The sequence below is a fragment of the Pelodiscus sinensis genome, chromosome 21, assembly GCF_049634645.1.
Source record: "Pelodiscus sinensis isolate JC-2024 chromosome 21, ASM4963464v1, whole genome shotgun sequence".
Taxonomy (NCBI): Eukaryota; Metazoa; Chordata; order Testudines; family Trionychidae; genus Pelodiscus; species Pelodiscus sinensis.
In genome coordinates, this window is record NC_134731.1 from 15,482,558 (window position 1) to 15,503,433 (window position 20,876).

At 48.2% G+C, this 20,876-nt stretch overlaps 1 protein-coding gene across 1 annotated transcript in view; it reads right to left on the reverse strand.

Annotated features, from left to right (window-relative positions):
* Nucleotides 1-9,945: 9,945 nt before the first annotated feature.
* The window catches only part of YWHAG (tyrosine 3-monooxygenase/tryptophan 5-monooxygenase activation protein gamma), a 42,385-nt gene continuing 31,454 nt past the window's right edge, over nucleotides 9,946-20,876 (reverse strand). Inside the window, exon 2 of the mRNA XM_075904956.1 lies at nucleotides 9,946-14,334. Coding sequence (XP_075761071.1) covers nucleotides 13,678-14,334 — 657 coding nt within the window. The 3' untranslated portion in view covers nucleotides 9,946-13,677. The remainder of the gene's footprint in view (nucleotides 14,335-20,876) is intronic.

The window sequence follows — 20,876 nt, forward strand, 5'->3', positions numbered from 1 at the left end:
CGGCTGTCTCGCTGCCAGGCAACCAGCTGGGGGGAGCTGGAGCGCGGGTGCCGGCAGTCGGAGGAGACAGCGGGGAGCCACGTTCTCGGCCTTCGGGCGGACACAGCAGAGGCAGCTCAGCAGAGACGGGCCCGTCCACAGTGGGAAATAGACCCAGAGATGGGGGAGCGGGGAGCTACACAGAATGCAGGCGCCACCGGGCTCAATGGGTGTAAAGAAACGGAGGGCTGTGACCCAAGGCCCCCGATGCATTATGCCAGGGTAGGGAACCTAAGGTCCTGGGGGTCAGACACAGCCCTCAGCTTGCCTGGATCTGGCCCTTGAGGCTCCGGGCTGCCTCCCCCGCAGTACTGGGGACCTCCCCCCTTCCTCGTAGGGCTGGAGCACACAAAATCTGTTAGCCTGGGCCTCCTTGGCTCTGGTTGTGAGTGAATCAGCAGCCCCCCACTCAAAAATGGCTCCCCCCCCACTTTATGCACAGTGCAGACAGCAGAATAGGGGCTGGGTAGCTCCCCAGCTAACTACCAATCTCCTGGGACTACAGCACCAGGTCCTTGCCGGAACAACGCTGCAGGGTGGTTCTGGGCAACGGGTGAAGGTTATTGGTGCTGTGATTCCTACACGAGAGATGCCAAGGTGGCTGCGGGGATAGCAGGATGCCAGGGCCCATGCCCAGTGTACAGCCTGCCCGAGCACGGCCAGCTGTGCCCATGCAGACCCACGCCCCGGCACGGAGCTGGGGAGATGTGCAGAAACCTGCCGCGCTATGCAGCCCTAGCAAAGGCAGACCAGCTGGTAGCCAGCTAGCAGGGTTCAGCCCCTCTGGGCTGGTGAGGCTGCGCGGGGCTTAGTGGGGAGACTCCTATTCCTGAGCCCCAGCAGGAGTAGGGCCGGGAGGCCGGGCGAGTTGGGCTGCCCCACTGCTGACTGCCCTGGCAGGCACAGGGAGCCGGCTGGGTTGCTGCAGGGAGTGCCTGGAGGGACACGCTGAGGAAGAAACTTGAAGGAAGTGGCCCATGGGTGAACTGGCCTCTCGGGACGATCCCCACTGAGTTTGCTGACTCTGAAGCATAGAAACTCAGGGTTGCAAGAGGCCTCAGGGGGCCCCTGGGCCGAGACATGGCCATGTCCTACGCTCCTGCAGACAGAGCTGCTAAGGGGCCCAGTTCCTGGGGCGTGCCTGCCCTGGTGAGCCCTGCCAGGGGCCCAGACCAGGCCTGGCATTTTCAAAGCAGAAAACAAAATACTTTGTGCAAAACCCTCCCCACACCAGCCTCACGTAGCCCTGGGCCGGACAAGTCTCTTCTGGCCCAGTTCTGACACTGCATCTCGCCCTGGGTGTCCGAGTGCCTCGCGCTTTTACTTGTACTTTCCCTCCAGCAGCCTATCTTCCATCGCACCAAAGTTACTCCGGATTCATCCCGGAATCAGGCCCCTCTCCGCCGTTCCCAGGGGGCCCTCATTTCTGGATGCTGAGCGCCCTGCGGATCACATGCCCTGCGTGTGGAGGAGACGGGGGAGGGGGAGAAGAGGACTATGTGTACTTGTTATTTTGCTGTATACCCTGTCCCATGTTCACCCACCCTCAGGGCAGGAGAGGGGGGCCCTGGGTGGCTCAGGGCAGAAGCACTTGGTTCTCACAGCTAAGGCTACGTCTACACTACAAAGATAATTGCGTAACTTTTTTCCGATTTACTGCCGAAAGCTTTTCCGAATTTTGGCCCATCTACACGGGGCCTCTTTCAGAACATCCCTTCTTCCTCGTAAAACGAGGTTTACAGGGATGCTAAAAAACAGGTCTGCTTTTCTGACTTTTTTTTCTTTGGAAAAGGGGGCGTTTCTATCCCCAAAAAGCTCTGCATTCTAGACATAGCCTAAGGCACTGGCTGCAGCACAAGGGCCTCCAGCTCCCACTGCCTAGCAGCTGCTTGGTGGCTCATGGGAAATGACTTGGCCCATTTCTGTCCTATTACAAGGGTCCACCTGCCAGTACTGGCGTGCAGCTGGGGATGACATTGAGCTTCGAGCGCCAGATTTCCTGCTTCCCAACTTCTGGCCGAACTGGAGAAATGGCCTGAGGTAAGTAAATAGGATGAAGATCAATAAAGGACAAATGCAAAGTACTGCACTTAGGAAAGAACAATCCGTTTCACACATGCACAATGGGAAGCAACCGTGTAGGAAGGAGTATGCAGAAAGCGATCTAGCGGTCATAGTGGACCACAAGCTAAATTTGAGTCAACCATGTGAGACTGTTGCAAAAAAAACAAAAAAAACAAAAAAAAACCAAACATGAAACAGGATTCTGGGATGCATTAACAGGTGTGTTGTGAGCAAGACACGAGAAGTCATTCTTCCGCTCTACTCTGCGCTGATTAGGCCTCACTTGGAGTCTTGTGTCCAGTTCTGGGCACCACATTTCAACAAAGATGTGGAAAAATTGGAGAAGGTCCAGAGAAGTGCAATAGGAATGATTAAAGATCTAGAAGACATGAGCTAGGAGGGAAGACTGAAAGAATTGGGCGAGTTTAGTTTTGAAAAGAGAAGGCTGAGAGGGGACATGAGAGTGATTTTCAGGAATCTAAGAGGGTGTTACAAGGAGGGAGAAAAATTGATCTCCTTGACCTCTGAGGATAGAAGCAGCAGCAATGGGCTTACATGTTAGCAAGGGAGGTTTTGGTTGGACTTTAGGGAAAATTTCCTACCTGTCGGGGTGGTTAAACACTGGAATAAGTTGCCTAGGGAGGTTGTGGCATCTCCATCTCTGGAGATATAAGAGCAGGTTGGATAGACATCTATCAGGGATGGTCTAGACAGTACTGGGTCCTGCTGTGAGGACAGGGGACTGGACTTGATGACCTCTTGAGGTCCCTTCCATTCTAGTGTTCTATGATTCTGAACAGCAGCCCGGCGCTGAGGCCTTTGCCTCACCTGCCTTCCTCTGGCGTCCTCACCTCTCCCGTGTAAGTCACTGCACCGCCTGAGTCCTTCTGTGGCCGGAGGGGCCAGGTTCCCCTTCCTCCGCCCTGCACTGCTGGGGCTCCCCTTCCCCCGTGCTTTGTATTTTGTATGGCACTTTACTCTGAAAGGGGCCTGGGGCTAAGAAACTGAAGGGAACAGTCAGCTTGCACAAGAGCTGCAAGACCAGCCCCGGCAGAGACCCAGTTCTGTTTCTGGCCCCAACGTACCCGCCCACCTCAGGAGTGGACAAGGCTGCCGCTTTGAGCCTGCTAGCTTGATAGACGGCATCTTGGGGACACCAGCCCGAACTGGCAATTCCATCCGCCGCAGCAGCACAGACCCAGCCACTACAAGTGTCCCTGCCCCAAAGTCCCACTGGAATGGGCCAGGGGTGGGAGGGCAGACAGGACACTGCCCTCGGCGCAGGAAGAGCCAGGACTCCCGGCTCCCCCTGCTCAGGCCCTTCCCCCCAGAACACGCTACAGCAGCCTCGCTTTGAAAGGGTTCCCTCCGGGGGACCAGCCCCTGGAAATCCCTCCGGAGCTAACACACGGTTACTGGTTAAAGCAGACTCGTTCCCCAGTCTCCGACCCACCAGCAGCCAATTCCCAACTGCACACAGGGACTCTGGCCCAACGCTGGCCGAGCTGCAAGCTCCCTGGGAAAAAGGGGGAAGATTTCCTTCATCAGATGCTTGGAGCACCGCTGCCGAAGACACCAGGGCCTCTCGGCTATGGAGACAAGGGGGTGGTGCAAAGCCGCAGGTGTGATGGGCACAAAGGGCAGGAACAGTCTTTGCTCCAGTGCAGGGATACTCAACTTTGGAAGCCCTGGGGGCCACAGTGATACTCACAGCACATGCTGAGGGCTGCAACTTAAGTGTGGTTCCATATCCATGCAAATGTATATGCAAATATATGCAAATAGCTTTTCACACCAACAGGCATGAATACAAAGATGAAAGCAAAAATTATGCAACACACAGGCCCCATTTAAGTCAGTTCTGCTGATCTTAAGATGCAAGTTACCCGATTTCCAACCATATGACAGAACTTTTAATGAGCAACGACAGTCCTGGAATTTAACTACTAAAACGCGTATCAACAGAAGACCATTATCTTGACTACTTTTTTGTTTGCAGCCCACAAGTGGGAGCCAAAACAAACAGGCCGTGGGCCACATGCAGCCCACAGTCCATGTGTTGAGTAGCCCTGGTCTAGCGTCTCTTCCCCCCCGCACCTGCCATCGGAAACCAACCAGAGAAAAAAGGGAACAAGCAAGAGAACGAGAACAGAGCAGAGAGAGAAAGACGCCCAGAGAGAACCGGGAAAAGAGCAAGCAAGACATGAGAACGGCAGGGATGAAACATGCCCAGAAGAGACCCCCGCCCCCTGAGTAACGCTGGCAGGCAGGGACAGGGCACAACCGATCAGAGCTGATGCAAGTGGACTCTACAACAGGCACAGGCAGGACCCGTTTAGATCCATGGGGCTGGGGGCTGAGGGCTATGCGCTGCCCCCCATGCGGGTCGGGATTTCAGAAGACAGCCAAAGGCACAAGGGACCTGCAGGCAGCGAGAACCCAGCAGACGGCCCAGCTGCCAACTCACTGCCCCGGTGCTTGGTCCCTGGCATACTCATTGCCAGCTGTGCCCCACTGGTGCGCAACACACGCACATCAGGAGTGTTTTGCACACGCTCTGCAGAGATCTAAATGAGGCGGCAGCAAAGAACTGGCTGCCCGGGTCCAGCTCCCCTGCCTGGCTGGAGAGGGCCGGGCGGCAGGGCAGGGCTGTGCTGTGCTGCAGGGGGCTCCTCTGAAGGTGGCAGCATTGCGGAGCTGACACAGCCAGGCACATGGACAGCAGCTCCCCAGTGCAGGAAAGGCTGCTGCTAGTGGCTGGATAAAACTTCTGCCAGCGGCTAGTCCCTCCCTGGCAGCTTGACCCATGGCAGGGAGCCTGTGCCCACAGCTGTGCCAGGCCGCTTGCCCAGCTTTCCCCGGCAGCATCTTGCTGTGTGGTCCGTCTGCACTCTGCCCCCGGCTTGCAGGCACGCTTACACTCCTGACAGCCTCTCCCACCCCCTGCCCCAGCCCCAGCCCCAAAGCCAAGGCTTGCCAATGTGGAACCGCATGGTTTTCAGAAGGGTTCAGCTGCCGCACCAGGGGCCAGAATCCAGCACACGGGCTACGTCTAGACTGGCATGATTTTCCGGAAATGCTTTTAACAGAAAAGTTTTCCGTTAAAGCATTTTTGGAAAAGAGCATCTAGATTGGCACGGACGCCTTTCCGCAAAAGCACTTTTTGAGCACTGTTTTCGAGCACTGTTTTTGTGATCGGGGCTTTTTTGCACAAAACAAGTCTCAGCAATCTACAAGTCTCAGCAAAAGTTTTGCGGAAAAGGGACTTTTGCCCGAACGGGAGCAGCACAGTATTTCCGCAAAAAGCACTGATTTCTTACAGTAAGTAGTCAGTGCTTTTGCAGAAATTTGAGCAGCCCGTGTAGACAGCTGGCAAGTTTTTCCGGAAAAGCAGCTGATTTTCCGGAAAAACTGGCAGTCTAGACACAGCCACGGAGCGCTGTTGGCCCTCAGACTCCCGGGGTGGGGCCACATGGTCACAGCTGAGCTCCTCAGTGCCCCGAAGTCCCCAGCCCAGAGTCAGCTAGAAGAGCAAGGCAGCTGTACAGTGGGACCCCTCCTACATGTGCAGCAAGCACAGCTCCTCACAAGAGCAGGGGGAAGGCAGAAAGCCCTGCTGAGCGCGCACAGTTCTGGGTCGTTTAAGGAAATTCTGGGAAAGACGAGAAGCAGAGAACACGTGAGCTGGGAGAGGAGTCAGAGCATTTCAGCGAGAGGGGAGGAATTCCTGCGCGCCAGGCTCCGTCATGGATTCCACAGCCAAGGGAAACCTTGAAACAGCCCAGTCAACTCCGGGTGTGATTGGAATGTGGATTTTGCTTTTCATAGGTCAGTTGTCTGGGGGGCAGCTGCTTTTAAAGAACTTCCAGACTCAAGGCCCTGACTCCGGTGGTGGTGCAGTCACACATGCCGTGGTGCACATACAGTTTCTTCCACACACAGATGGAAAAGATTAGAGGGAATCCTGGCTCCGTTGGGGCTTGTGCTTTCGCAGTCTGTTGGTTTCTAAGAGCAGGTTAGACAGCAGGATCACTTACCTTGCCTCAGCATGTGCGTGTGGTGGTGGTGGGGAAATGAGAGGAAAAGCTTATAGCTGGCTTCTCCCACACCCTTGCAGCCCTATATTTCTGGTTCTCAGGCCTGACTTACTAGGCAGCAGGCAGGTACGTTAAGCAGGAGGCCTACGGATGCCATGGGGGCTGTGCCCATGCTAAGGCAGGCATGGAAGTAGCTTGGGAGGCCAAGGGGGTTCAAGCTTGTCAGTAATCAGCTGTGGCTGAAGCTAGAGGCACTAGTCTTTCTTGAGGCAGCATACAGAGGATGGGCCTGTGGCTCACCCTCAAGAGGCTGCAACTGGACACCTGCTCAGGACAGCCCATCCAAGTCAAGCAAATCCTCCACCATTTGAGCCCCCCCCCCCCTTCCTCTTATCCCATAAATGGCCAAGCTCAGGGGTTATCACTCCCTGCTGCAGGCCATTCCCAAGCATGTTCTTTCCTAGGGGCAGAGGAACAAACCCATCCAGGTAGAGGAGCCTTACCCCTGCAGGGTTTAATCCAGCTTAAGCCGCTGACCCTTGCTGGAGGCTGGCTCTGACAACATCCTTGGAGTACAGGTGCAGGGGGAGAGGGACGCATAAGTGGGCAAAAAGGGAAAATAACAGCCTACACTCCAGGCAGAAACAGGCAGTTGCCCCCATCTGCTTGAAACGGATGAGCAAGGCGGCCCCAGCTCCTTGTATAGCCATCAAGTAACCTCATGTCATGGGCTAGGCTGTTACCCAGAAACGTTAAACGCACCAGCCGCCTGAGAAGGATTGAGCGGCGTAGAGGCTTGCAGATTCAGCCCAACAGCGCTTTGCAGGCAGAAGCCGCAGTAGTGACTCCCTGGCCACGTCACACTTGGCTACTTGTTTGTCAGGGCTCTTGGCTCTGCTCTCAGAGCTTGAAAGATAGTAAATGTACCCGCTGTACCCGCTTCGGAGTTGAGCTCATTTGCAGGATGAGTCAATACACACTGGAGGTGCACGGTTTCAAGTGACGGAGGCTTTAACACACAAAAATACAGTGTGAGTCACAACAAGCAACTTAAAGCAGAAAAAAATCTGGGGCTGGGAGTGAAGAACTAGGTCCTTGCTGTTCAGTGCACTTGCTGGTATTCATTCAACAACTCGTGTTTCAGTGCTGGAGCTGCTCACTCCACCCCCACCAGTCTTCTGGGACCACTATTCCTGGAAGTAACAGAGTAAACCTGGCAAGGCAGACGCAGCTGCTGTCCCACTCCCCCAAGAGGTGTTATACAGGCTCTTAGTGTGTGGGTGTTGGGGGAGGAGGGAAGAAGAGAATCTATGGAGGAGCAAGATGATTAATGCTGGAAGGCTCTTTTCCCTCTGTACTCTGGGCCCTGAGCTAAGGCCATCTGACTTCAACTCCTAGCTTAGGTTAAGGTAGAATGAAGGGAAAAACACAGAATGACCCAAGATCTCAGCACCATTGCTTGAAGGGACTAAGTTACTTGGAAAAAGACAAAGGGAAGGTGCTTGTTTCACATGTATGGTGCGTACAGTTGCTGAAGCTGATCAAGTCGAAGAGCAGGAAATTTAGGCAGCAGGGCTAAAGATTCACCCACCTCCCTTTCCCATTAGGGTGAGTCATCAGCCTTCTTAAAGTTAGATGAGGACACATGCTGCCTCTTCCTAGAAACGGAAAGCAGCATTTGCCTGAAGATAAAAAGCAGGCTGCCAGAGTCTGGAGGAAGCAGCAGCTGCTGCCTGTGAAGCAGGGGTGGGGTGTGGGGAAAGAACAGCTGTGCACTTGGGGCAAGGAGAGCTAGCTAATCCACATCAGCATGCCTCCAAGCCAGGTAGCACCTCCCCATACACACTCCTGTCCTTATCACTGGGAAGGGATTGACCCCCTAGCCTCGGTGTAGAATCAGCATATATAGGAGTTTCTCCACCACCTCCCCGAATGAGGTTAGCTATGCCAGATGCAGTCTGCCAGTGGTGCTAGTTGCATCTACACTGGTAGCTTTGCTAGCAGAGCGAGGGCACCTGGGTTGTGTGAGTTCTTCCCTACTCCTAGCCCACAGCTATACTGGCAACACTTAAACAAGGCCCAAGAGAGCATCAACCTTCCCCTATCTTCCTACCTATGCCAATTCTTGGATTGGGACCAACATTAGCAGACTGCCAGAGACTAAACACTCCTTGCACACTAGCAGTAGTGTAAACCCAATTATTGAAATAACTTTTCCCTATGAATAACCCTACACCCTCAATCCCAATCTTGAGTGTGGTCACAGTCTGTGAAGCTGGTGCCTAAGTCACCCTGTAAACAGATGGCAGAATTAACTGACCGCTGAACAGTTTGGTAGACTCTTTGCACTTTGGCCCTGGCCTACATCTAAACAGTATGGCACATATCTACTACACCGAAGTTGCCAAATGAAATGAACATTCACAGGATAGGGGAAGCCTATTGAGAAACCCAGTGTCCCAGATGTGTACTCTTCCAAATGTATTCGGCCCAGCTCAAGCTTGTACATTTGAGTTGTATATTCTAGACTTTTTAAAAAATATTCCCTTGCTTGCTTCCAGCAGGTTATTCTTCACTTAGACGTTAAATTAGGATGCCAATGTTCAATTTTACTGCAAACTAATTTGTGAAGCTCAGATGAAATAGGCTGCAACAAAAGTACAATTATTCATCCAAAGGGTATCCCGAGAAACTATATTGATTTGATAGAAGCGAGTCATTACAACAGCAAATGTATTACTATCTGTAGACATCTACATCTTAACATCCTACTTCCTCACAGCAGTGGTCACTATTAAATTATTTGCCACAGCTGTATCCAAGACACTTGACTCAAGTGTACAGATGTGTTTTGGTCTCATGGTAGTTTACAATAGTCTTATTCTAGCTGAACATCTCTTTACCATCTCTAAAAAGGCAAAATTCAAAATGAATGCTTGGTAACCTGATCTGAACACCACATTGTCAGGCACCCAATACCTTCCTGAAACTAGGTATCATGGAGACTGCTGCATATGGGTCTGAATTTCAGAGACCAAAAAGATCTGCACCCTCCGCAGATCTAGAAGTCTTCAGTCACATTGCTGTATTTTCAACATAATATATTTTGGTATTGTCTAAGACACTGCTGATCCCTAGGTGATGCTTGATGGAAAATATAGTCTTGCCAGATTACTTTTGTGAGGCTTCAGCCCATCTTCACACCAAGAGTCAGATTATGCTTCTTGCTATATTTATATGAACTGCTCAGAGTGCATGGAAACTGCAAGATGGCTATAGGCACTTTCTGTACTTAACAGTCTATGCAAGGCTCTCTAGCAGTCAGCCACATTTGGCTTTGAGAGCCCATCTCTTCAGAAACCATTTCTTTTGCTAATAAAGGTAAGAGTCTTGGGCTACTCCACATCTCTAGTGATCTGCTTTAAGTGGAGTTTCTGAACTACTCACAACTAATGTCATGCTGCACAGTGTAACTAGTTTTTTGTTCACCCCCCAAGAGTTGGTGCATTACAAACAGGAAGCTGCTGAACCATTGTCAAAAGATTGATGACAAGGTGAATGTAAATACCAAGTTCCCCAGTAGAGACACAAGGTTGTAGGACCAACCTCTGTTATGTAGAGCTGTGTAAGTTTGAGAGCTTGTCTTTTTCATCAACAGAAGTTGGTCCAAATAAAATATTTTAACTCAATTTCTCTCTAATCTCCTGGGAGCAACAAAGCTACAACATAGTTCCCCAGTACACAGTATATCCCAGAACAAAATAAATTCAAACACATAATGCAATACAAATAAGTAACACTGACATCAGATCTGTAAGTTTATTTGCTCAATGTACGACGGCTACATAATGACTCACATTCATGATATTCCATCACTGAGGAAAACTGCTAAGAATGGTCCGTGAGTGAAATAATTCCTTACAGAAACACGGAGTTGGAAAAATAATCACTGATTAGACCTTAAAAATAGTTCACTGCATAACATGACAAAAAGCACAAACAAAGGCTCATTCAAAGAACATTGTAATTGTTCTCCTACACTGTAATAGTTATAATTTCACCATGACGTACACCAGACATTAAGATTAAGCTAACACTGGTGTTTCTTTTGCTTTTCCTTTTTTAAAAACAAAATCATATATAATTGCATGTCACTATAGCAACATCCATAACAGATCAGTTTGTTACGATCACTATTTGGTAGAGCAAACTTTACCCCCAAAAGAAAAAATAAATTAAAAAACTTTAAAAAATTTTGAAGACTAGTTTGTCATAGGAATACATAACATCTACAGTATAAGTTAATAAATTTCAAGCTACTGTATAGAAATACGACACTAGCATGCACAATATTGTATCAATAGAGTAATGGAGCAGTATCATTTCACTGGAGAGACAGTATCATAGGCAAGTGCATTTCTTAAAAAAATGAAAGAAACCATTCAAGCTGCTTAAAAACCAAGTCCCCACCCCCACTCCATTTTTAGCCCTCTTGTGCGATCTTTCCTGCATAATTTTCTAAAGCAGCAAGAGCAAAAGCTGAAATAAAAAATAGGTTTTGTAATTCCAGTAAATCACTTCCAAATTATACAGGTAGGGACAACACTGCTCACTGGACATGAAGTTAAATTAAGAAGCCTAGATAAATCTTCCAGTCCCTGGCATTTACTGTAAATTTCTATCAATTACCTAAGCTGCAAGCCTCTTCCTATTGATCTTTCCAGTAGGGAAATAGCCAATCAGGCTATTTTAAAGTTTACAGAGGTGGGTTTCAGCTGAAGTCACTTTGTGTAAATGCTGATGTTGCATATACAGGCAGTCCCCGGGTTACGTACAAGATAGGGACTGTAGGTTTGTTCTTAAGTTGAATTTGTATGTAAGTCGGAACTGGTACATATTGTAGGGGAAACTCTAGCCAAACATTTTTTTTAGTTTTGGATAGCATAGGGAAAGGTTAACTCCAGTCTAATGTTTGTTTTGCTGTCTGTTCCCCTGTTCAGAAGATTTCACATCTATTTCTGTCCCTGTGACAAACTCAGGACTAAAGGAGTAACTCATCAAATACCAAACAGCTCTGCACCATGCTTTGAGCTAATAGCTTTATTTCCACACACCACCCAGGGTTCTAGGAGGAGGGTCCTTTTTTTGCTAACACAATGAGGCCAGCACTTTGTTTGTTTTGGTGGAGTCTTTGTTTGCCCAGGGAGCCCAGCATGTATAGGGGGAGGGGGGCGGAGAGGCTGCTTTTGTCTGCTGTTCTGCAGCCTGTTGCTCAGGGGAGGGGGCAGCCTGTTGCTGGCAGGGGGGGGAGGGGGGAGGCGTGCAGGATGCGAGGCCGCAGGGGGGGGGGGGCAGCGGGCGTGGGGAGGCACTTTTCCTCTGCCCGGCAGCTCTGCAGGATCCCTGTCCCTGTGGCCAGCTGCTGCAGGCAGAGGCCAGTTGGAGCCGGCCAAAGAGGAGGAGGAGGAGGTGGATTCTAGGACCCAGGTGAGCGAGCCCCGGGGACGCTGCTGCGCTCCGGGAGCCCGGCATGTATAGCGGGGAGGAGGGGCAGAGAGGCTGCTTTTGTCTGCTGTTCGGCAGCCTGTTGCTCAGGGGAGGGGGCAGCCTGTTGCTGGCAGGGGGGTGGGGGGGGGGGGGCAGCGGGCGTGGGGAGGCACTTTTCCTCTGCCCGGCAGCTCTGCGGGACCCCAGCCGGAGCCGGCCCAAGGAGCAGGAGGATCCTAGGACCCAGGTGAGCGAGCCCCGGGAATGCTGCTGCGCATGTGCGGGAGTTGCCTCACCCCGTTCGTATCTAGGGATCCGACGTAAGTCGGATCCACGTAAGTCGGGGACTGCCTGTAGTACATTTGTTTCTAATAAGCATAGCTTTGCATGATTTCCATTGTAAATGCTATTAAAAAGCTCTGACAATATAATGGTTATGAGTTTTAGCTACTTTTCTGGTCATTCCTCTTAGCTCACTTTCTTACAGAAGACTTATCTATGTTGTCACATCACAAAAAGATCTAAGCCCAACAGAGCCAGACTCCATCCAATTGTACAATAAAACTGGCTGTACTATATATGCAACACCAAGATGCTCTGTTTACAGACTGACTACCAAATGGGACAATGAAAGCCTGTTTTAATGACATTCATGGAGTGCAGTTTCCTTCTACTGCGTAGTTTTAGTTAAAAATCTACGAAGTTCAGCAAGCTGCAAAATCAGAAGAAAATGTCAGTGAACTTCCAACAATCGTGTAAAAAAAACTTTTACTCAGATGGGGGTAAATATTACCTGGTAAGCTTCATTTTCTCCCAGCCAAATAAAACGGACCTGGAAAAAGGATGTTTTAGAAGAGAACTAAGTAATAGGGCTCAAGATTTGATCGAAATGTTTATGATTGTAGCTCTTCCTTTGTGGATTTCTCTACCAAATGAGTTTCTAAACTCCTGAGATTTCACTCACTATACCAAAAGCTTTCCCAGGAGAATGAACACCGAGCTTCCATGAAGACAACACAAGGAGTCTGGGTGCTACAGAAATCTGCTGACAAACCTCATGGTACAGTGGGAGAAAGTCAGGGAAAAAGTGAAATGGCAGTGTAATCCCTGAGGAAGGAGCTATGGCACCTTAAATCAGGATGGTCTTTGAAATATCAAACAGTACATGACATACAGACCTGAATTCTTTTTATCTAGTGGTGTTTTAGTTTCACGTTTCCCCCCTTTCTAATTAAGTTCTTAATCCTTTTGCTGTGGACTCAGTTTAAACAGCCGCTTGCCAAGCATCTGTTAATTTGTTGATCAAAAACTAGAGAAGCTTTGATGTTCCTCAGGCAGTCTTCTGGCCTTGGGAGACAAAGGATAGCCAAGCCAGTCCACAGGGGATTGGATAAGGATGGCAAGCCAAGAGAGTTAGCAAAAGAAAATATACAATCAATGGCTTGATGTCACATATGGCTGTAATGTAGAAATACTGTAAACTGTAATTTAGTGTTAATACTGTAAGCTACCCAAATAAACATCTTAACAGAAAGTTAAATGGCCTAAATCCTGGGACTTCAGAAGCCCCAAATTGTAAGTCTTTTCATTTTGGGATTGTAAGCTATGCCATGACAGGCATAGTGTATCCTACATGGTAAACATACGGCACTGGAACTGAGGAGACGTATGCACATAAACCTTACTGGAACCACAGAACTTCATTTTTAAAAGTGAGGGCCATTCCATTCAAGTGATTTCATCTTAAAACCCTTTTATTTCTAGCAATAAAGTTAAATTAAAGACAGCTCCACTTGTATTATTAATCTACAGAACAGTCCATATGCCAGTGTGAGGCTGCCATTCCATACCAGCACAGCCAGCCTGACTTTCCACTAGTGGTGTTTTGGCAAAAATGTCAAAGAGGCAATCAAAGACAGGTCGTGGGGGCCTCCCTGGGAAGGTTTCCCCTCCCTTCCCCTCCCCCACCCGACCCCCCCCCCCACTTGTGGGAAAAAAATAAAGACTGCAGTAGTAGCATCAGCGTGCGGCTGCCAGTCCATTTGGGGGTCTAATTGTTGCCTTCTCCACCATCGTCATCTTGCTGATCGCTTGTCCAGAGTGTTAGGTTGTCACGAAGGAGCTGCATGATGAGCGTTGAGTCTTTGTAGGAGTCCTCGTTGAGGGTGTCCAGCTCAGCAATGGCATCATCAAAAGCCGTCTTGGCCAGGTGGCATGCCTGCTCAGGAGCATTCTGGATCTCATAGTAGAAAACTGAGTAGTTAAGTGCCAGACCAAGCCTAATGGGATGAGTTGGTTGCATGTGCTCCTTGCTGATCTCATGGGCTTCGCTATAGGCTTTCTCTGAAGATTCCACCACAGTTGCCCTCTTCTCTCCTGTGGCCACCTCAGCCAGGTAACGATAATAGTCCCCTTTCATCTTTAGGTAAAAGACCTTACTCTCATACTGTGTCTCGCTGCAGTTCTTGATCAGATAGTTGTCTAGCAGGCTCAGGACATCTTGGCATACAGCTTCCAACTCCTTCTCTATTTTCTCACGATAGGCCCGTACCATTTCGATCTTCTTTTCGTTACCATCAGCAGAGGTCTTCTGCTCAATGCTACTAATTACTCGCCAGGAAGAGCGTCGTGCCCCCACCACATTCTTGTAAGCTACAGATAACAGGTTTCTTTCTTCATTGGACAGTGGCTCATTCAGCTCTGTAACCTGGAGTGAGAAGGAAGAGAGGAAAGAGGGTTGAATTAAATTCCACTGTACCCTTTCCCATTTTCTATCCCTACCGCATACATTCTGGTGTTCTCACCTGCCACCCCTAAAAGAATGACCTGAACAAGGTGCTAGTTGATTAGTTCATTTTACTTTTGATATCAGAAGTCCCATCCCACAAATGGAGCAGGTTGGGGGAAGACGGTAGATGGGAATTACAAACTCAAATCTTTCAGACACAGCTAAGAAGCAATTTGTTATTTACCATCAACCTGGACATGATAAAACTGTGCAGCTTTACCCAAAACCTATTTGAAAATCTAGCCACTTTTAGTTTCATTTTTCCAGTTATGAAAAGATGGTGCCTAAGTTATGCCTTGATTGACACTAACTAGATGGATGTTAGACCTCAATATGAGGCAGAAGAGGTGAAAGTAAGAGCTGTAGTAAAACAAGGAGATGCCTGTACTCCTAGGATTGGTGTAAACAAGCTGAAAGATATTAAGACTATAAAACTAACTTATTGAACATTTAGCTTTGCAATTTTCTGAGAGGCAAGCTGTCTTTTCAGATGTTCAAATATTTCAGCAAACTGAGTTTAGACAGTGATAGAAATGTAGCCGTGTTAGTCTGGGATTTCTTCAAGACATCTATCAAATCTGATCTCTGTGAGCAGTTAAAAGATCACATGGTAGCGGTATGCTCTTTCCTACATAGGAGATATTTGTGCTTGGTTGTAAGGAGAGTTTAAGCATGCAGCCCTCCACACATCATGATACATACAGGCAGTCCCCGGGTTATGTACAAGATAGGGACTGTAGGTTTGTTCTTAAGTTGAATTTGTATGCAAGTCGGAACTGGTACATACTGTAGGGGAAACTCTAGCCAAACATTTCTCCAGAGCTCAGTTTATTCTCCCACACCTCACTTCCCTCAGTCCTTTATTCTCAAGCTGAGGTGTCTGCTGAGAAAAGCTGCTCCACGACTCCCTGGTCTGCCGGGAGGGGGGGGGGGGGGGAGGGGAGGGGGGGGGCGCTAGCTTCGCGTCTCCCTGGTCTGCTGGGGGGAAGCAGCTAGTGTGGAGTTGCCTCACCCCGTTTGTAAGTAGGGATCCGATGTAAGTCGGATCCATGTAACCCGGGGACTGCCTGTACACTGAAAGATTAATTGCCATGGGACTGGGATGCCTCAGGGAAAACAGCAAAAAACCCAAATCCTCCAGAGTGGAACTACTTTGCTACTAGACTGCCAGTTTACAAACAGCCGAATTTATAATCTTCAATCATTAGCTAATCAAACTTATGGCTGGCAAGTGTCATATTTGAGCTTGACACCTCATGAACAGTCCCCACATCATCAAATCTACTGCTCGGTCTCTAGTTACTCTCCTTGAAAGTTTCAGCAGTGAGGAAAGTGCTTGAATGGAGCAACAGAGTCAGGTTAAGATAAGCACACATGCTGCTGCCGCCTATGTTGTCTACTCTGCTGAACAACCTTCATAGCTGCAGATAGTAAATTTCAATATTTGTGGAAGGTATCCTAAGCTAGCAAGTGTAACTGCTTTGGGTAGTTGTGGCAGGTAGCCTGATCCACATAGTAGTTCTCAGCATGGCTAGTCTATAAACACCCATATTTCAGGCTATGTATCTACCTGAAGCATTTGCTGGCACATGTAGAAAACGAACATGATCTACACCATTAAGTCACAACCCTACTAAATCAAGCAAGACCAGATTAATTTTAGTAAACAAAGCAATGCTTCCTTCTTACTGAATCCATCTTGTTCTATATGATTTGGCTAAAAGCATAAACTGAGATTAAAGTCACAAGATAAACTGGTATCAAAAGTGAATGAAATTTGCAGTGCTTCCCGTAAATAGTCCCAGCTGCCCGACAACAATTTCTCTCAGTCTGTTTTGTATAAAGCTGTAAAGGTACTGGAGCCAGTCTAAGACAAGTATTCTCTAGACCTGCACTTCATCAAGTAGTTGCTGGCCTTAGTTCTGAGGGGCTCCACCCTCATCCTAGTTAACGAGACTTGCTTTGTGATAATTTCATTCTGCACTCCTTCCCCCCCTCCCCCATGTATGATCTTAATGATCTTAAAGATTGTTCTCACTTATTTTGAACAATCCCCCCCCCGCTACCAAAAGGATGTGGATGCATTGGAGAGGGTCCAGCGGAGGGCAACTAAAATGGATCATATCACCTATGAGGAGAGGCTGAGGGAGTACCTGACATGTTAATGGTCGGTCGGGGTCTCTCTCTTCCCCCCTCTCCCCCTCCCCCCCCCTCTCTCCAGCAATATCAAACCTTACACAAGATAGGTCAAACAGCACAGATGCCAGTGTCTGAATTGGAAAGGGGAAAGGGTCTTTGCCCTGGGAGAGCTACTGAAGTTGATAATTCTATAAGATAAAAAGAGTACAGAGAAAAGCCCGTTTGTAGGAACTGAAAGCCTTTCAGAAGCAAGAAGAAAGTGGGATTGTGTCCTTCATTAAAGCTGTGAGGATATGGAGATTGTGGACAACTTAATAAAAACATTTCCACAATCAGCTCTAGTCTGTCAGCATAAAGGCCTGATTTAGGTTATGTTTACACTAACAACTTTACTGCAGCATAGTTGTACTTAGGCTACATCTGCACCATACCTAGGGATCAACACTCAAACTGATCCACCGCGGTCAATTTATAGAATTTAATGAAGACCCCTAAATCGACCGCAGATATCAATTTTAGTTTAGATTAACTGATATCGTGCAGTTTTAAAGCATTTACTAATTTCAGCTAAAATCAAAATAAAACCACAATTAGAATGTCCACACAGATCAACATCAAAACAACCAATTTCAATGATGTGTCGGCCAACTAGCAAAACTGCACAGGAGTCACATGAGCAAGGGCTAAGAAATCAAGGCACTTTGTAGTCAGTCTGCTAAAAATGCTTGGTTTTATTAATGCCTATTTAAGGCAAGCCAATGTTTCAGATAAATGCTGGCTATCGTGAGATAAAGGGGTTAAAAAATTTTACCAAATGCACTAAGATGAGCTTATGGAAAGCCAAGACCATGTTTATTATATTTACCTTATGAGCTCTCTAGCCTTCATGAAGGAGTACAGGAGGACAAGCCCTATTTTTAGGGTGTTGCAGGCCACCTTTAATCATAGCATCAAGCACAGTAATTTGTAAGTAGCGCTTGCTAGTACCTCTGAAACAATTCTTACTCCCAAAGACAGAGCCATTTTTTAAATTTCTTTTATAAAACAATCTGTAAGAGGGAAGCCATTCTAATACTAGAATAGTTTCAAACAAATTTTAGCCCTCCCCAGGCTAACAGAATCTGAAATGTTAAGGTGCATACAACTCTTGTATGCAGGGTCGTAGCTGTTTTGTTCACTAGGACATTAGAGACACACGATACCTAAGATGGTCTACACCTAAGGTAATATTTTATTCGACAAGCACAAGCCTAAACACTAAGATCAATACAACTCAGCTTTATCCTCACTTAGTTCAATTATTATGAACCATGTTGGACGAGGGCCCTATATAGACATATAGAATCTAATGGTCTCATTATGTAAGGTGAGAAAGCTCACCAATCTGAAGCATTGAGAAGGGAACTATGAAACCCTTCATTGGTAGTTACAATCAGTAAAGAAACTTCATTTTAGAGGTGGGGTGGCATGACAAAGAATTACCACCAGCATTACAAGCAGTATTCTGACTCAGCTGTAGGGCAGGGAGGCAGGCTCAGATGTGAGATGAAGCTCCCAACAGAGAAGCAGGGGCAGCCTCAACCTGCAGTCCTAGGAGGTCAGCTTTTCAGGTTCCCCAAGATTAAGTCTCTTTGGAACTACTCCATACTACACCACAGAAGCACCAGAGTGGACAGCACTCTTCCTTCCCTGCCCACCAACATAGCTACTGTAGCTTACTGGGAATGGCTTTATTATGTAGAGAGAACTCGCCCATCAGCAACAGAGTTACTAAAGATCTTAAAGCAGCAGCGCTGCATCAGTACAGCTGTGCCACAGTAAGCTTCCAAGTGTTGATGTGACTAGCAGGGAAGTCAACATCAACTACAAGATTAACTGATAAGCCTGGGCTTCTATGGTCTATATGCATTCCCCGCCCCCTTCCCTTTGCTGCCTCTGATGGGGGGAGGGAGGAAAGGAAGGTGGGAGCCTGTGCCCAGGGGAGAAACCAGCAGCATGAGGGCAGGCGAGTGCCAATATGCACAGGGAGCTGGCTTTTAAGCCAGCTTTCAGGAGTTGCCTGCCCCCCTCCCCTCCGTTGCCTCCCACAGAGGAAGTTAGGGGAGCAGGCAGGACTCAGGTGATTGGGGGGAGCTGGCTTAAAAGCCAGCTCCCTGAGAGCACTGGCTCCGTGGAGCTGCCTGTCTGCAGCAGGCCCAGGCTTGCAGCAGATAGAGGCTCCTCTGTGGGATGCTGGCACAGTCCGTGCAGAAACCGGCTCTCATCTGCCACCCTGTGCTGCTGCCTCTAATACAGAGGCCACCGCACAGAGTAGCAGGGGGCTCCCCAGGAGTGCACTGGCTGCTGGCTCTGCTCCTGGGGGCTATCAAAGAATCATGCCACCACTACAGTTTTATGCAGCTAAATAATTAATTGACATCCCCAGTCCTTAGTAACTTAAATGAAGCCAAGAAAGTAGTGCAGCACCCTATTCCAACCAGTTCCAGATGCTGCTGAGGAAGGTAAATCACCCTATGACAATTATTGAACAACCTGCCCATAATGGAAGTTTGTTCTTAACTGACAATTTCAGGTTGCTAGCTGCTGCACAAGGATGTAGGTCTTCATTTTTTGAATTGTGCAAAACTTCAATGAGTTCCACAGTTAAGCATTATGTAAAACTGAACTCATTTTACACATGCTTCCTTCATCTCTATTACACTTCATTTGCTCCAAACAAAATTCAAAACCCCTCAATTCTTACAGAAATGTCTTCATTTATTTTCAACTTCAATATACATTAGTTAATTTGAGTTTATGTTTCTGCACTTCTGATTAGAAAGGTATTTCAAAAATCAAGTTGAACTATGACCTTCCAGTTGACTTTTTTCAAAGTAGTTCTTCCCACAAGAAGAACTTACTGTTATTATTTTCAGAAGGATAACTGTGTTAGTCTGTATCTGCAAACACAAGGAGAAGTCCTGTGGCACCTTAAAGACTAGCAGATTTGGGCATACACTTTCTGGTTTCAAAGTCTGACTACAAAGAGAAACAGCAGAACTGCAATTCATTTGCAAGTTTAACACGATCAAATTGGGACTGAATAAGAATTTAGAATGGTTATTATAAAGGCAGTTTTCCCTCTTGGTATTCACACCTCCCTATCAGCTGCTGGGAGTGAGCCACATCCACCCTGACTGAACTGGCCTCATTAACACTGGTCCTACAACTGATAAGTTGTCTATCTATCTATAAATCTCCCTGCATCTAATTTCCACTCCAATGCATCTAAGTGGATTTTACTCAAGAAAGCTGAGTCAAATAAACTGCTAGTCTTTTAAGGTGCCACGGGACTCCTTTTTTGTGATTCTGTGGTTCAACTATAGTTACTCCTTGAACTAAGTTATGTGGTACTTGAGTTCTAGTTGGAAAGATCCTCTCCTTGTGTGCTCTGTTCCAAGAAGCTATCATATAAAGCACAGGTGGAGAACCTTTTTTGGGTCAGGGGCTGCGGACACAGAAAAATAAAATAAAAACAAAAATCAGTCAGGGGCCACACACAAGGAAAACACCCTCAAACTCACCGGCATGGCCCCTGACTGAGAATCAGAAAGACACTCTCCTTGGGTGGCCTGGGGAGGGAGCTGGAGTACCAGCATGGGCTCCCCTATGCTGGGGAGGAGGCCGAGCCTCAGGGGCCAGATCCAGGCAAACCGTGGACCGCAGCCAGCCCCTGGGCCTTGGGTTCCCCACCATTGATTTAAAGTATCAAATTACTTCTAAACCTTGCCCCACTGACCAGTTTAGAGATGAACTCATATGTAATTTTATTAGGCTTTGTGGGATCTGATCTCCCTCAACGTTCACTGAATACCCTCCCCCAGTCAGAGCTGCTGACAAACCTTCTAACATGTTTATAGTCTTATGATTAGATTTGTCTCCTTACACATTCCATGGCAATGTTTCTTAAAGTATTTTCTGCAGCACACCAGTGTGCCGCGAGGCAGTCAGGTGTGCTGTGGAGAGACCAGAAAAAATTCTGCTCCCCCACCCAATGCAGAGGCCATAAGCAGCCCCCCTCCACCTCAGCCCGCAGGACAGCCCCTGTCCCACAGGGCCTCGGGTGCTGTGCAGCCTCCTCCTCCAAATGTGCAGGCAGCCACTGTTGCTGAGGGGAAGGGGTGGCCAGAGCTGAGAAGCCACTCCCGGACCTCGGTGTTTTAAAACTTCCGCCTGCGCGGAACCCGGTTCAGGCTGTGCTGTGCCCCCCACCCCCGGTGTGCTCAGGCTCTGCTGCTCTCTCCCCTGCACTCCTCCCCAGTCTTCTGGGGAAGTGGCAGAGT